Source organism: Lycorma delicatula, chromosome 6, assembly GCF_047948215.1.
Source record: "Lycorma delicatula isolate Av1 chromosome 6, ASM4794821v1, whole genome shotgun sequence".
NCBI lineage: Eukaryota > Metazoa > Arthropoda > Insecta > Hemiptera > Fulgoridae > Lycorma > Lycorma delicatula.
Genome location: NC_134460.1, coordinates 128,563,342 through 128,577,837, shown reverse-complemented (window position 1 = coordinate 128,577,837; position 14,496 = coordinate 128,563,342). Strand labels below are relative to the sequence as shown.

General features: G+C 29.8%; 1 protein-coding gene across 4 annotated transcripts in view; it reads right to left on the bottom strand.

Moving 5' to 3' along the window:
- Nucleotides 1–3,033: 3,033 nt before the first annotated feature.
- LOC142326216 (ATP-binding cassette subfamily G member 4-like) overlaps nt 3,034–14,496 on the bottom strand; it is a 278,942-nt gene continuing 267,479 nt past the window's right edge. For all 4 annotated transcript variants that reach the window (XM_075368505.1, XM_075368501.1, XM_075368502.1 and 1 more), the window contains 3 exons: nt 12,782–12,882; nt 10,665–10,820; nt 3,034–3,573 (listed from right to left, as the gene is read on the bottom strand). In XM_075368505.1, coding sequence (XP_075224620.1) covers nt 3,172–3,573; nt 10,665–10,820; nt 12,782–12,882 — 659 coding nt within the window. In that variant the 3' untranslated portion in view covers nt 3,034–3,171. The remainder of the gene's footprint in view (nt 3,574–10,664; nt 10,821–12,781; nt 12,883–14,496) is intronic.

The window sequence follows — 14,496 nt, the reverse complement described above, 5'->3', positions numbered from 1 at the left end:
AAACCTGATAGGAGACCACATACTTATATAGCTCCTATTTTGAATAGCAGTTGTTACAAATTTATTATTAAATAATTTTTTCTGAGAACATTCTATATGATGTCAGGGCGCTGAGTGTATATAATCCAAGGCCATCCAATGATTGTCCATCTTCATAATTCCTCATCATTCCTGATTTTTAACTTCTACACTCTCCACTGGTTGTTTACATGCCTTCTTTATTTTAACTTTTACAACACTTATTGTTGTTAGTAAAGACCAATCCATTTTTAGAAATGCATATTAGAAAAAATACTTTGAAAACTTCATTTGACTTAATCACAACACTGTTCAGTAATACTTCAAAAGCTCCAAATACTAATTTAATACAAGCATTTATTTATGTAAACGCAAAGTAATAGATAATAGGAGGAAGTACTGAGACAATTGATAGTATTGCATCATCTAGTTAGCATTTATAGAGACTTCCACAAACAGTAACTTAATGGTTGCCCCAGCTCCGCAAGAATTTGTGTCCTATTACATTGAATTGATATTGGAAGTAAAATTGTGTGACGCCCCTGAAAGAAACTCATGTTTCACCAATGTGCCACGGCACACTTTGGAAACCACAGATTTAAACTATTATCACACTTAATATTTACATTGCAACTGACACTGCATTTTTATATATTTCAAACAATAAACACTTGTTGGAGTGATGTTATAATTGGTCATTTATGGGAATAGCTGTTCCTCTCTTCTAACTTACGCGTTAGATTTACATGAAAATAAATATACTCTGCGGCAACAGAAAAGAAAAAGAAAATGTGATGATTTATCAATGATGAACTGTATTGTAATTAAGCAAGTTTCACAAACTTATGAACATCGAGCAGCATGGAAGAATGCCATGTTGGCTCATTAACCTGAAGCTATTAATTAGTGAAGATTGATTTATAACTTTTAAATTTTGGGAGGACATGTGATCTAATAGACTTATTTTGTATTTTCTCTTTATTTTGACAAGTTTTCAATTTCACTCTCATAAGAATTTTGTCCTATTTCCTTCAACCATTTAAGGACCACTTTCTTAAGTTCATCATCATTAGCAAAAAGCCCCCCTCCCAGGTCTTGCTGGAGAGAACCAAAGAGGTGGTAGTCGCAGGGTGCTAGGTCACAGCTGTAAGGCAGGTGAGACCACACTTGCGACTTGAATTTTTGCAGTAACTCCTTTGCCACATGAGCTGAATGAGGGGTAGCATTGTGAAGAAAAACAACCTCATCTCTCAGTCTTCAATCTTTAATGGCTTTACACAATTTTTTTTAGTCTCACAGTTAGATTTAGCATTGATTGTTGTTCCTTGGGGCATAAATTCATTGTAAACAACTCCCTTAGAATCGAAAAAGACTATCAGCATAACCGTTCGAACATGTGGGGATGTTTTCACTTTTTTTTGGCTGTGGTAAATTTTTATGTCTCCATTCATGTGATGCTCGTTAAGTATCGGGAGTGTAATAAAGCACCCAGCTCTCATTCCCTGTGATGATTTGTTTCAAAAACTGTGGACCAATCCCAGAATATGTTGAAGAAAAGAAAGAACAGATGCAAAACATTGATGTTGGTGGTTGTCAGTCAACAGATATATGGCACACATCTTACAGTAACCAAGCTGATCATGAAAAATTGCAAACACTACCATAACTGATTTTAAGTTCACTTGCAATCTCTCTAAATTTAATGCGCCGGTTACTCAAGATCATTTCATTCATGTTATCTGTCATGTTTGCAGTTGAAGGACACTCAGCATGCTCCGTGCTGGGCTCCCATCGTATGTGTCACTCACATTTGTTCTTCTGTTTCTGAACATTTGGAACCATTTTGTGATCATGGGGCTTGACATTACATTCTCAACAATTTGGCGATGAATTTCACAATTGTAATTTTTTGCCTGCAAAAATTGGACTACTGAATGCACTTCTATGCTGGATGAAACCTAGAGGACACTCCATATTGACAACGACACTACACATGTATGAATGTCGTACAGAATTGCTTCTGGAGGAGCGTGAAGAAACACAACCACTGCTGCCATCACAAGACATTAATATAAACCTTTCAATACAAGAACACGACAAGGGTGTAACTTATTTTTTGTTCCACTTCTCATAGTTGTGTGTATTCTCAGTCAGTACTTTTGGCAAAAAGTTTGATGAGTTTTTACCCATTATACCATACCATTATCACATTGATTTGTTGAATTACAACTACTTTCATATTAATCTGTTTACTATTTTGTATGCTGTTTAGATCCTGAACATTTATTGCTACTATATAACTGCACTATTATTCAGAAATCAAGATTTTTAGAAATTGTTAAAAATTTTATAAAATGTTTCATTAAGAAACTATTGAATTTTTAAAAATACAAAGCTGTTACAAAAATTGTGTTTACTAGCATTTTTCCTGATTTTTGAAGTCAGTTTTTTTTTTCTTAAATTGTATGGACCCTTGTGAAGGAAAACGGCTCTCAAGGGGTTTGAAGGAAGGGTATGTCCATATACAACTTACCATCCAAGCTGGCCAAATTAAGACACAATTCATTGATCTAGTTACCTTATTGCCCTAAACTTACAAAGATCCTTCCTTAATCTAATCTCTTTAAACAAAAATAGGTGCTTCCTGAAAGAACAAGAAACTTGATTTTAGCCTTTAATAGCACTCTGAATAAGATTAAAATTATTTTCTGCAACACAAGATTGAATTTTTTAATAAAGCATAGAAATGAAATTTTATAAACACTGGATCACAGAATCTAACTTTGTTAACAGCTTGGAAGCTGAAATTAAAAATAAGGTAGAAAAATTATCAAGGGTATTGTTTTCATTTTATTTAGAATAATATGAGAACAATATGTTGAAAAACAAACTGAGGAATTTATAGAGTGGAACAGATACACCAACTGGTTGGATAACCTAATGTGGATAGGTAGAAGAAACAATTGCACGGTAACTAGAAAGGAATGAAGGATGGGATATAAGAAATAAATTACATTATTTTAAATAGTTAAATAATTTATTAATAATTATAAAAAGTATTTATAATTCCTTAATTTACGTGCTATGTCTTGTGAATAAGACAAAATATATGTATAAAAATTGAGTCTTCAGGTACACAGTGTATATGATATTTTATTTTCTCTTAAACATTTTTTTTGCATAACCAAACACATGACTGCGAAAATCTAGAGTTAAGTTATATCTAAGTGAAAGAAAAGCAACCAGTCTAAACAATAACAGGTATCCAATAAGACCAAATATTTGATTTACTATGTTTTGTTTGGCCATTCCCAAATCTCGAACTAACATATATGGATCTTTGTAGTGACAGTATGGGTGTATTTCATCCTTACATTCCAGTGGGGCTCTTCCATTTTGGTACAAACATGTAATCATTCCAACCAATGAAAATCTTAGAAAACTCAGTTTCATTATATTTTGCATAAATTGTGTTATATATAATCCATAACCCATTCCATGTATTGACACCATAAGTATAGATGCCATTATTGATGGTCCAACTACAGCTCCGTTCTGTGAAAAACATACATTTATATAATTTGATAGATTGATTTGGTAAAATAATATAAAAATTATGGATATATTTAAGCATATTTTGAAGGACACAATCCTTTTAAGCACTGGATGTGTGAGAATTATCTGAACAGCTTTGACGTCTTATTAGGAAAAAGTAGTAGTCCTATTAATTAATGGTTGGACTCTAACAGGTAATTCATAAAGTTTCCCTTGACAAATACTAGATAGCGCTGCAATTGGATACCTAATTGCATGAAAGCACAATGCAGAGAATGGTTTACTTAAACAAAGTCAGACACAATTTTATAACTGTGTATAAATTATAACCACCCTCTAGACAAGTATTCATTCATGGTATGATTAAATTTAAAGAAACTGACAAGTGTTAAACATAAGGCTCAAAATATCATGAAAAAATTGAAATCATTTGTCAGTCTTTTGTTCGCAACCCGGGGAAGTGAACTCTTGAGTTGCAGCCTGCAAGTTAAATCTTCCACAATCTACCATTCTTGATGTTTTGAAGAAACGATTAAAATTGCATCCTTATAAATTACAAATATTACTTACTATATATTATACCATAAGATCATACTGGTAGAAAGGAATTTACTGTGGAAATGATTGAAAATAATAATTGTTAACTTAAAAAAGTTGTTTTCTGACACGGCTACATTTCACGTGTGGAAAAGTGAAATGTTTGAATATGAGGATCAGAGAACCTGAACCGTTTGGAGTGTTCTGCTTCATTATCGTATGATTGGACCATTTTTCTTTGTGGAATCAGCAGTTAATGCGAACATCCATCTGGACTTTTTAGAAAGATTTGTTTATCCTCGGCTTGAAGATTTACAACCCGAAATCATATTCCAATGAGACTGAGTGCCGCCACATTGGGATTTGTTAATGTGTGAATCCCTTAACAACACATTCCCAAATCACTGGATTGCTTGGCCACCTTAACCACAGGATATAACTCCATGTGATTTTTACATCAAGGATAATGTACAAAAAACTTATGAAATGAATATTGATGACCATAAGGAGAGGATTGTTAACTCATTTGAACTCATAGATGTGGATATGTTACAACGAACGTGACATGAAATTACCGTTTGGATATTTCGTGAATACTAATGCAGCACACATTTAATGTATTTGATTACTGGTAAAAAAAACTTGCAGTTTTAATGTTTCTAAATTCATGCAGCCTGTTTTTTTGTATCTTAATAAATAAATTGTTTAATCAATACCAGAGTTATTCAGATAATTCTCAGACACCCACTATTTCTAATGTACATTAAATTCAGATTTATATTATACATAAGGTTCTTAATATGGATAAAATAATTTACAAGTACTGCCATAGGTTTAGTATACAAGTATATGACTACTGCCAGTCCTAATACTACTTATAAATATTAGTCAAATTTTGATTAACAGCATATATAACAGTGAATTTCAGTCAAGTCTTACAGTAGTAGGTAGTTCTGTAAGACAGCTCTCGTAAAATATTAATACAAATGCAATCCTCTACTACATCATTGAAACATTGCATTTTTTCTGACTACTTTGAGCTTGAACATTGACAGTATATTAATTAGATATTAATATACATTTATTAAATGTAGTTCAGACAGTCTGCATTATATCCTTTTCTCACTCAACTAATTTTCAGGACACTTTTGAGATTAGCTGTTGTGTGGAACCATAAAATTATAGGATTAGTTTACTGTTTTATCCAAGAGGCAAAAAATATTACATTATCAGATTTTTTAGATGCAATAATTCCCAGTTGTATAGTATAATTTAAATAATTTATGAGGAGGAAATTATAATAAAATTAAAGAATTAGAATAATAATTCCTTGATAATTTTGATTCAATGTATTTCATAATCATGTTAAATATCAATATTTATAGACAGTTCCATATTAACCATTACAAATTCAAATACAATTCTTTTGTCCTGAAAAGTATAAATGTGCTGTTTTTCCTTTTACATTCAATTTCTTTAATATTTGGATTGAAATTTAGTTTACAAGGTAAAGTCATTGGAGTAAAATTATTACAAAAACCTTTGTGTAATGTAAAACATTGTAGAAACATATATTTAATTAATATACATCATAATAGTATTATGACTAAGACTAACATTTTTTCTCCCTTATATGTTTTAAAATAAGATTTGCTTCATTGATCTTTAAGTCAATCATTCAGTGCTTTAAAAATATTCTACTTCCATTATGAGTAACTTATCAAGTACTTTTTTTAATATACTGATGTAATTTAACTGATTGGATTGTTATTCAGCCATTAATTTGAAATTATAGTATAGTGTAATGAAATAAGTTTTTTATTCAGATATGTTCTGCAAGAAATGTAAATTAAAAGTTGTAAAAATATTAATCTGATAGAATTTAATGCTTTTATTTTTATTGTATTAAATATTTTAGAATTTAATGCTTTTATTTTTATTGTATTAAATATTTTGTAAAAAGTTATTTATGCATCAAAAACATGATTTTAATGTAACCTTTTGAGAGAACAAAAGGTAAACTTAATATGTATGGTTTTGTGTTTGCACAGCATTCTATGGTAATGTATAAAAACTTACTTTTTCATTGTAAGATGGTCTTTGTCTTTTAGAACACATCGCTTGTTTAAATTATTTTAAAAGTTATATTTTATGGTTATATTTATTTATCACTAATTTCAAATGAATTTTATTGAAATAAAGTAGGGTTAAATACTTTATCCTTAGTTTTCATTAATTAATAAGTAGGTTCTTTATTTTTCTTATTGTTTAATTAATGAAAGTAACTGTTGACTTATTACAGCAAAATTTATAGAATTATCAAGGGGATTATGCATTTATATGCATAATCCCCTTAGTATTATCCTAGTATGTTATTCACATACTAGGATAATCACATTTAACTTAAAAAACTCTCAATTTATTATTGATAAGACTCATGTTGTTTTAAGCCCATCATATATTATTCTATCACCAAGAGACCGTAATAAAGTTTATAAATATAAATTTTAATTTATAGTTGACTTAATAGTTTCCTTGACTCTTACTTTATAAATTGTTGAAAATAATGAAATCAATTTGTTTTTCCCATTTTCCTGATGTTCACAAACAAGGAGAATAAAAAAATCCTTTTCTAATCATTTTAACTATCTTAACAGCAGAGAAAATGTTAAGTGTAAAGAGATGACATGTAAATTGAAATCTAGTAATTCAAAAGTAAGACCAAATATTTTTTCATGAAAATTGGCACATTATAATGACCGGACAACACTTTCAAAATGCTTGTAATTAATAATGTTCAATCTTTTTTTTTTAGTTGTTTCAAAGAAAAAGTAATTTAAGAACTTTTTTAAATTACTATTTTTTTTTTGTTATTGAGAAAGTGAAACTGAATCAATGGGTTGCCAATATTTCACATTCCTCTCCATCATATATCTTTCACATGTCTAGGTGTTGTAAAATTTGATGAACTGGTTATTTACAATAATTGATTTGCCAGCTAAAAATTTGAAAGAATTACTTGGGTAATTCAGTTCATTATATTTAAGCAGGCCAGCAGAAATGTAATTTGCTAAATAATATAATGGAATTTTAAGTAATACAATGGTGTTGTCAGGAAATAGATTTTCAACTTTTTAGTGCCCAACAGTTAACAAAGGGTGTAATAAAGTTGTATTTGATAAAATAAATGAACTTGCAGAGGCCTATGATTTAAAACATCCATACCCTCCAGAGAAGGAAATTATGAGCTGGCTGAAAATCTCCTTAGCCTAATTTTGTATTTTTATTATACTTTACAAGATGAATATTTAAGAAATAAAACACCATATTTTCCTACAATATTTTTCAAGAGAAAAATTAAAAATTGTGTTTACAAACTCATTACTTTGTGATATTATACCAAGTATTTGTTTCAAACATTTTTAAATCATATTCGGTATTAATAAATGAAGTGAATACAATTAAATTTCTTCAATCTCAAGTTAGAGTTGGACTAGTAATCATGAGGCACTACACCTGTCAGTTGATGACCAGAAATTTTCTGTAGGCTAAATTTATATTAAAACAAATGTTTTACTGATCAGAAAGTTGTAGGTTTTGTTCTTATAATGATTAAATAGTTTTTTTTAATGTTTCAGTTATCAAATTAAAGTAATACAGTGGAAATTTGTTCATTATAAGTTGAATAAACTAATAAAAGAAATTAATAATTTGTGGTTTTTTTTGCAAAACTTGAAATCTGATACAAAAGAAATAGTTATAGAATAGAATAAACATCATTTACTACATAGACATTACTAGCATGTATAAAAATCATCACAAGAATCATTACGTTTTTCGCAAATATTGATTCCAACAAACAAAACGAAGTGTGTTTAATCACAACTCAACAACTGATATCTTGGTTTACGAGGTCTGTAAATAAAGTAATGAGACTGGTTCAGAAAAATTCTTTATTTACAATCCAATAATACATGGAGTCTATCACCCTTGAAATAGTTCCTTGGGAAGCCATGCAATGCTGCAAACGGTTTTCCCACTCTTCATAACAATGTTGGAACTCAGAAAACAGAATATCCTTCAGCTGGTTGGTTACATTTTTTTTTGTTTTCGACTGTTCCAAAATGGTGTCCTTTGAGGTGTTTTTTAAAGTCGGGAACAGTAAAAAGTCGCAGGGACTCAAGTCAGGTGAATAAGGTGGTTGAGAAACACAGGAATGTGTTGCCAAAAACACATTAATTGAGAGTGCAGTGTGACAAGGTGCATTGTCATGATGCAACATCCAGTTGTCTTTGATCGCTGGTCTCACACGGGCAACTCTTTTCCGCAGTCTTTCAAGAATTTCTCGGTAAATATATCGATTTACAGTCTGTTCTGTAGGCAAAAACTCCTTATGGACATTGCCATTACTATCAAAGAAACAAATTAACATGATTTTGATTTTTGAGCTCATTTTTGCTTTTTTGGGATGGTAAGTCTGAAGTGTGCCACTCCTTGCTCTGGGGTTTTTTCTGGGTTGTACTCAAATATCCAAGATTCATCACCAGTAATAACATTTTTTAGAAAATCAGGTTCAGTTTCAATTCACCCTAGAAGATTGTGGCACACTTCCACCCTGTTGTTTTTCTGTTCAACAGTGAGGTTTTTTGGGACCAATTTTGCACAAACTTTTTTCATGTCCAATTCGTTTGTCAAAATTTGATGGGCTGTGGTATTGTACAAATACAATTGTTCTGTAATCTTTCTGACAGCTAATCGCCAGTCGTACCGTATCAAGTCTGATTTGCTCAACATTGTCTTCACTTTTTGACGTTAATGGTCTTCCAGAGCATGGATCATCCGCAACGGAATCCCAGCCATCTGAAAATGCTTTAAACCACCTAAAAACTTGGGCTTGTGACAGAGCTCATCTACATACATCCTTTTTCAATTCTGAAAAAGTTTCAGTAGCTTTCTCACTGAGTTTAGCACAAAACTTGATTGCATAATGTTGCTCATAATTAGTATTACTCATTTCTGTTTCATTACTTGATTTACAAACCTCGTATTACTGAGCAACACTCAACAAACCTGCAGAGCAACCAACCTAATGCTGAAAGAACAGAATGCACCACATAATTGTGAAGCATAATTTGCACTTGGACTTTGTGAATGCATGTTCCATCATTAGATCATAAAACTCCTCTATAAAATTAAGTAGGTGAGTTCCATCTTATTCAGAGAACCTAGCAATAACTATGTTGAGAACACCTTCATTTGTAAATTCTCTTTGCTTCAGCTATTTCCACCGAATTTTTTAATATTGTTTACCTTTTACAAATTTTTAACAGTGAATGTTATCACAATAAAATTCCACTGAAAAAAATTATTACAAATACACAACAATTAAAAAATGTCTTATATTATTTTTTTCTTAATGAGGTGATAGTATACAAATATAATAATAATAAAATAAGTATAATAAAATTTGGTTCTGCAATTAAATTCAGGTCCTTTTATACTGACACATCATCATTATATGTTATGCTGTATATTATTTATAATTATAAAAATAATTATCCAGTCAATCACGTAATAAAGCATTACATAGATAATGAATGAAGAAATTAAATTACATTTTAATCTAAGTTGCCCAGATGCAATACTTTTATTGCTATAAATAATCTAAATTGCAATTGTAGTAGCTTTTATTATCTGAAGTAATTATTTTAGTTGTTTCTAATTATCCAACAAATAGTCGTATTCTATAAATTCATTGCTTGAGTGAAATGATAATTATTCTCTGTGTTTTCATTACTAATTACTGTACATTTTTATATTACCACTTCATTCTACAATTGCATTACCATGGTCACTTTATAACCAGATTCCAATTTCTAATCATTGTTAACATTATAAAAATTGGTTAAAAACAGCACGTAGCAATTGAAAGTTATAAAAAAAAAACAGATAAATTTTTTTTTCAATTTTTTAATGCCATTCAGTTCAAAAACTTCTAAAAGGGAAGTTCAAAAGCATGAATTCTTTAGGCAAGAAATCAGTTTGTGAACAGGTGGAAAAAAAGACAAATCATTCCTAAAACATGATGTATAATAGATATATAAATTGATATTATGTTATGAATACTGGCACTGAATCAAATCTGCAGGTGGTAAGACTTAGTAAGAATCATCACTATTCCATTAGAACATGAAATGATTATGAAAACATTAGTGTATTTCTTGCTGCATGATTACTAAAACTACATAATTCTGCCTGAATAAAACTGCTTGCAGTATGCAGGTAGAAGAATATCAGTAAGAAATATGTATTTTCCCAGAACTTATGATTGTTTTTAACATCTAGAAACTATTCATATGTACAATGGATAAAAATACCTTGGGAGAAGTCTGTTCAACAAAACATTAATTATTCTTAAACACACTGTTAGGCATTTCTTACATTTCAATTAGGAGGAACTTTTTATACTGAACTGTACAGAAATTTGAGGTTAAGAAGGAAAACTGGATTTATGTATACTTAAGTTACATAATACCAAAGCACTTAATACTTACAGTACAATTAAAATTGGAGCCTATAAGTACTCCCAGACCTTCTGCTACTAGTGCTGTACCAACTGCAAAAGAAGAAAACCACAGAAACCTGCCTACTTCTAGTGGTTCATCAGCCATAAAATAAACAATGAAATTGAATATCATGGTTAACGATACCTGAAATGATAAGAAAAAAGAAAAAATTAATTACTTTAATAATGAACTAAAAGTGTATAAATTATTCAGTCCATCTTTACTTGGTTTGAACAAATCTCTTAGAATAATTTTATTTAACATGACCTGTTGGTATATGTAATATAATAATGTATAAATTATAATTCCACTTACCAATCAATGTAAATGATTATTATATTCTAGCGCTTTCAGAAGTTATTTTTCCATCTTCAGGAACAAATGATAAACTTTTATGTAATTATTCACTTCACATGTTAATTTGATGTATATTAAAGCAAAAATAAAATAAATTTCCATAAATGTAAAATCAATCGTCATGTTATAAAATAAGTCACACATTTGTTCATCTAGTCTATAAAAGCATCTCACTTGTTATCTTCAGATGTTCCTGAAGATGGAAAAATAACTTCTGAAACGTAATAATTAATTACATTGTTGGTTGGAATTGTAATTTGTATATTTTTAAATCATATTCGGTTTGTGAATGACATTGCATACTTGTAGCTTTGTCATATTCCAATTCACTAAACCTGTAATAGTTGTTAATTAGAAATCAACTGTAAATGTAAGTCAGGAGATAAGGGTTGAAAAATAGAATTAAAGTATATAAGTGATTACAGGCCTTAGATCTGCTGGCATTCAACTTAGAAAGTCAAGTGTTTAACTTCTTTGTCACATTACACTACCATATAACTATATATTACATCAGTACAAATTGAAAAAAATATATATATCAATGTTTGACTTTTATAAAGAACTATCTTCATTCAGGGCAGTGATAGATTGCATGCGATGTATAACATAGAAGTTAGCATTGTTTTGGAAATATTAAATAATTTATTACGTTATTAAATTAAAGATTAGATAAATCCTTAGTTTGTAGGTTCCATGAAATTAATTGGAGTTAGAATACATGTTTCATTTCTATGTGTATGAGTGTTGGCACCATAAGCAAATGGTTGTAGATGATTGAATATGAAATACAAGTCACTCCCTAACATAATACACAAATATTAAATATTAGGAAAAACATGTCCCTTGCCATATTTGATGTCTAAACTGAGGATTTAAATGATATTCCATTGTCTTCATCACTGAGCTAATTAAACTATTATTGTATATCACTATACCAAGCCCACTAAAATGTATATGATGCTTTCCCTTAAAAGACACATTCAATCTATTCACTATAATGGACTGGCTATACAGTGAACATCATTACTTTCAGAGAAAACAACCTTGATTGGTCTTTTTGTACTTCTCTCTTTTTCTGTTTAGCCTCCAGAACCACCATAAGTTATTACTTCATTGGATATATATGAATGTAAATGAAGTGTAGTCTTCTACAGTCTCAGGTCGATATTTCTGAGATGAGATGCGTGGTTAATTGAAACCCTATCACCAAAGAACACTGGTATCCACAATCTAATATTCAGATCTGTGTAAAAGTAACAGAAAGTGTTTTACATGTGTCATAGTCTTAAAAAAATGAAACTGATTGTTTACATAGAAAAATGTATTTAATTGTTTCAACTCTTTAGGGAAATTAATCATTTTTGTTTATTGTAATTTTATATTAAGTATTTGTAAATTTATAAATATCAGGTTATTTAAAGGGTGGGGGGGGTTCTATTGGTTTAAAACAGAATTTTTTTTTTATTTCTTATTGTTATCAGTATTGATATATATTTACTATTAACCATTAGTTAACATTTTTTCGATGAATATTAGAACTTTTATTCAGTGCGCTACAAGATTGCAGTGAGAACTGTAATATTTTCTCTGTTAATTGTGTAATAATTTATATCTTTATTTTGAACTGTGGATACATTAGTAGGTTCAAATTATTTGAAATTTTGGCAATTTGATGAATTAGTATTCATAACATTTACTTATAATAAAGTACAATTCTATCTTCTTATTTAATATTACATATTGCTTACTGTGGTTGGTATTGTGTGAAGTGTGTGAGCAGTAAAATGAGCTTTCAGCCCATACCATCTATTGAAGTATTCTCGTTTCAATAATTTCACTTCATTTGGTACTGTAAAAAGAAAAATAATAAATCAGTTATTTTGCACTTGATTAAATTAGAAATTAAAAACAGTGAATTATAGACATACACAAAAACGATTTTTTTCAGTGACCCTCTTTGTCATTAAGTAATATGCAAGTGATAAAATTTCAATCGATCAGTTTGAAGTTTGAATTCAAATTTGATACATAGATTATATATAGAAAGGGTTTAATTTTGATTGTGTTTGAATAAACCAATTATACATTTAATTTAATTTGTTTATTTTAAAAATTAATTTAACATCCCCAGCTATTGTTGGTTTTTGATAACAAGATTTCTTAGCATAGACTAACATTTGAAATCATAATTCTGCTAATTTGGCAGTATCTGTAAAATATTAATTAATGTTCTAGTATGTGTGAAATTGAATGAAGGTAATTTATTTTTTGTGTTATTATTGTAATGGATTATTTTTACATTATAATATTATATGCCAAAGTTTTATTACGTTAACAAAGCTCTAGAATGAATAACGTGCCATCTACTTTATTATAACAAATGGATATTAGAACATTTTTTGGTAAGTAGCCTAAAGTGACAAATATAACATGTTTTTTTTAAACTTGTTGTCCATGTACCGTAAATTTACTTAAGTGCAGCTCTTACTTTAAAATCATGTAACTTAAAATTTGTACTTATGTCGACCCTGACAAGTGTCGAGTGTTGATAAGTGTTGGGTTAGGTTTTGATGAATGTTACACCAATTCTTAGAAAGAAGAGAGTGTGCAGGCAATCTTGAGACAAAGTACAAAAAAGTCTTCTGCTTCCACTCTTCACACAAGCTTAACTTTGTCATGAACATCTCAAGCATTATTCCATAAATTTGAAACTGCGTTGGAACTATGAAAGAGATAACATTTTTTCGTGAGTCTGTTTTAGGACACAAGCTTATTGTTAGCATTCCCAAATTGCGTGAGACTAGATGGTTGGAGACAAGAGTATCTGTATTTTTAAGATTCACTTCATTGATATTATAAATGCATTAGAGACCTTAGTTGAAGAAGGAAATGGAGCAGTGTACAGATCTTCATTTATATTGCCAAAAGCATTAATTGCTAAGTATTCCACTATACTGGAACCCATAGCAAATGCACTTCAATTGAAGACATTTGAGATAGTCAAAGCCAACCAGCACATTCAAACTATTCTTGACATGCTACAAGTTCATCGGGAAGATTAAGAGAACATCACAACTGCCATTTTAAAAGAAGCAGATGACATTGGAATGTATTTAAATGTTGATATAACTGCCACTCACACTGCTGGCTGATAGAAGCATAGAAGCAATCATCCAGCTAAAAATCCATCCAAATTTTGGGGAAGATAATAAATAGTTGCTTACTTGGATTCCATCATATCATATTTAGAAGTCAGATTTTCTGCAGACAAATCCCCTTTGATAAATTTCCATCCGAATAACATGAGAGATGTTTCACTAAAGGAATGGAGTTAAAAGTACTTCATCATATGCAATTTTTTACAATTTAGAAGGCATTAAAGGAGAAAAGTAATTGTGGTTAAAAATGTGGAATGAGGTTCAGAAAATGCCAAACATAATTAAGGTTTTAAAAAAGTGCGAAT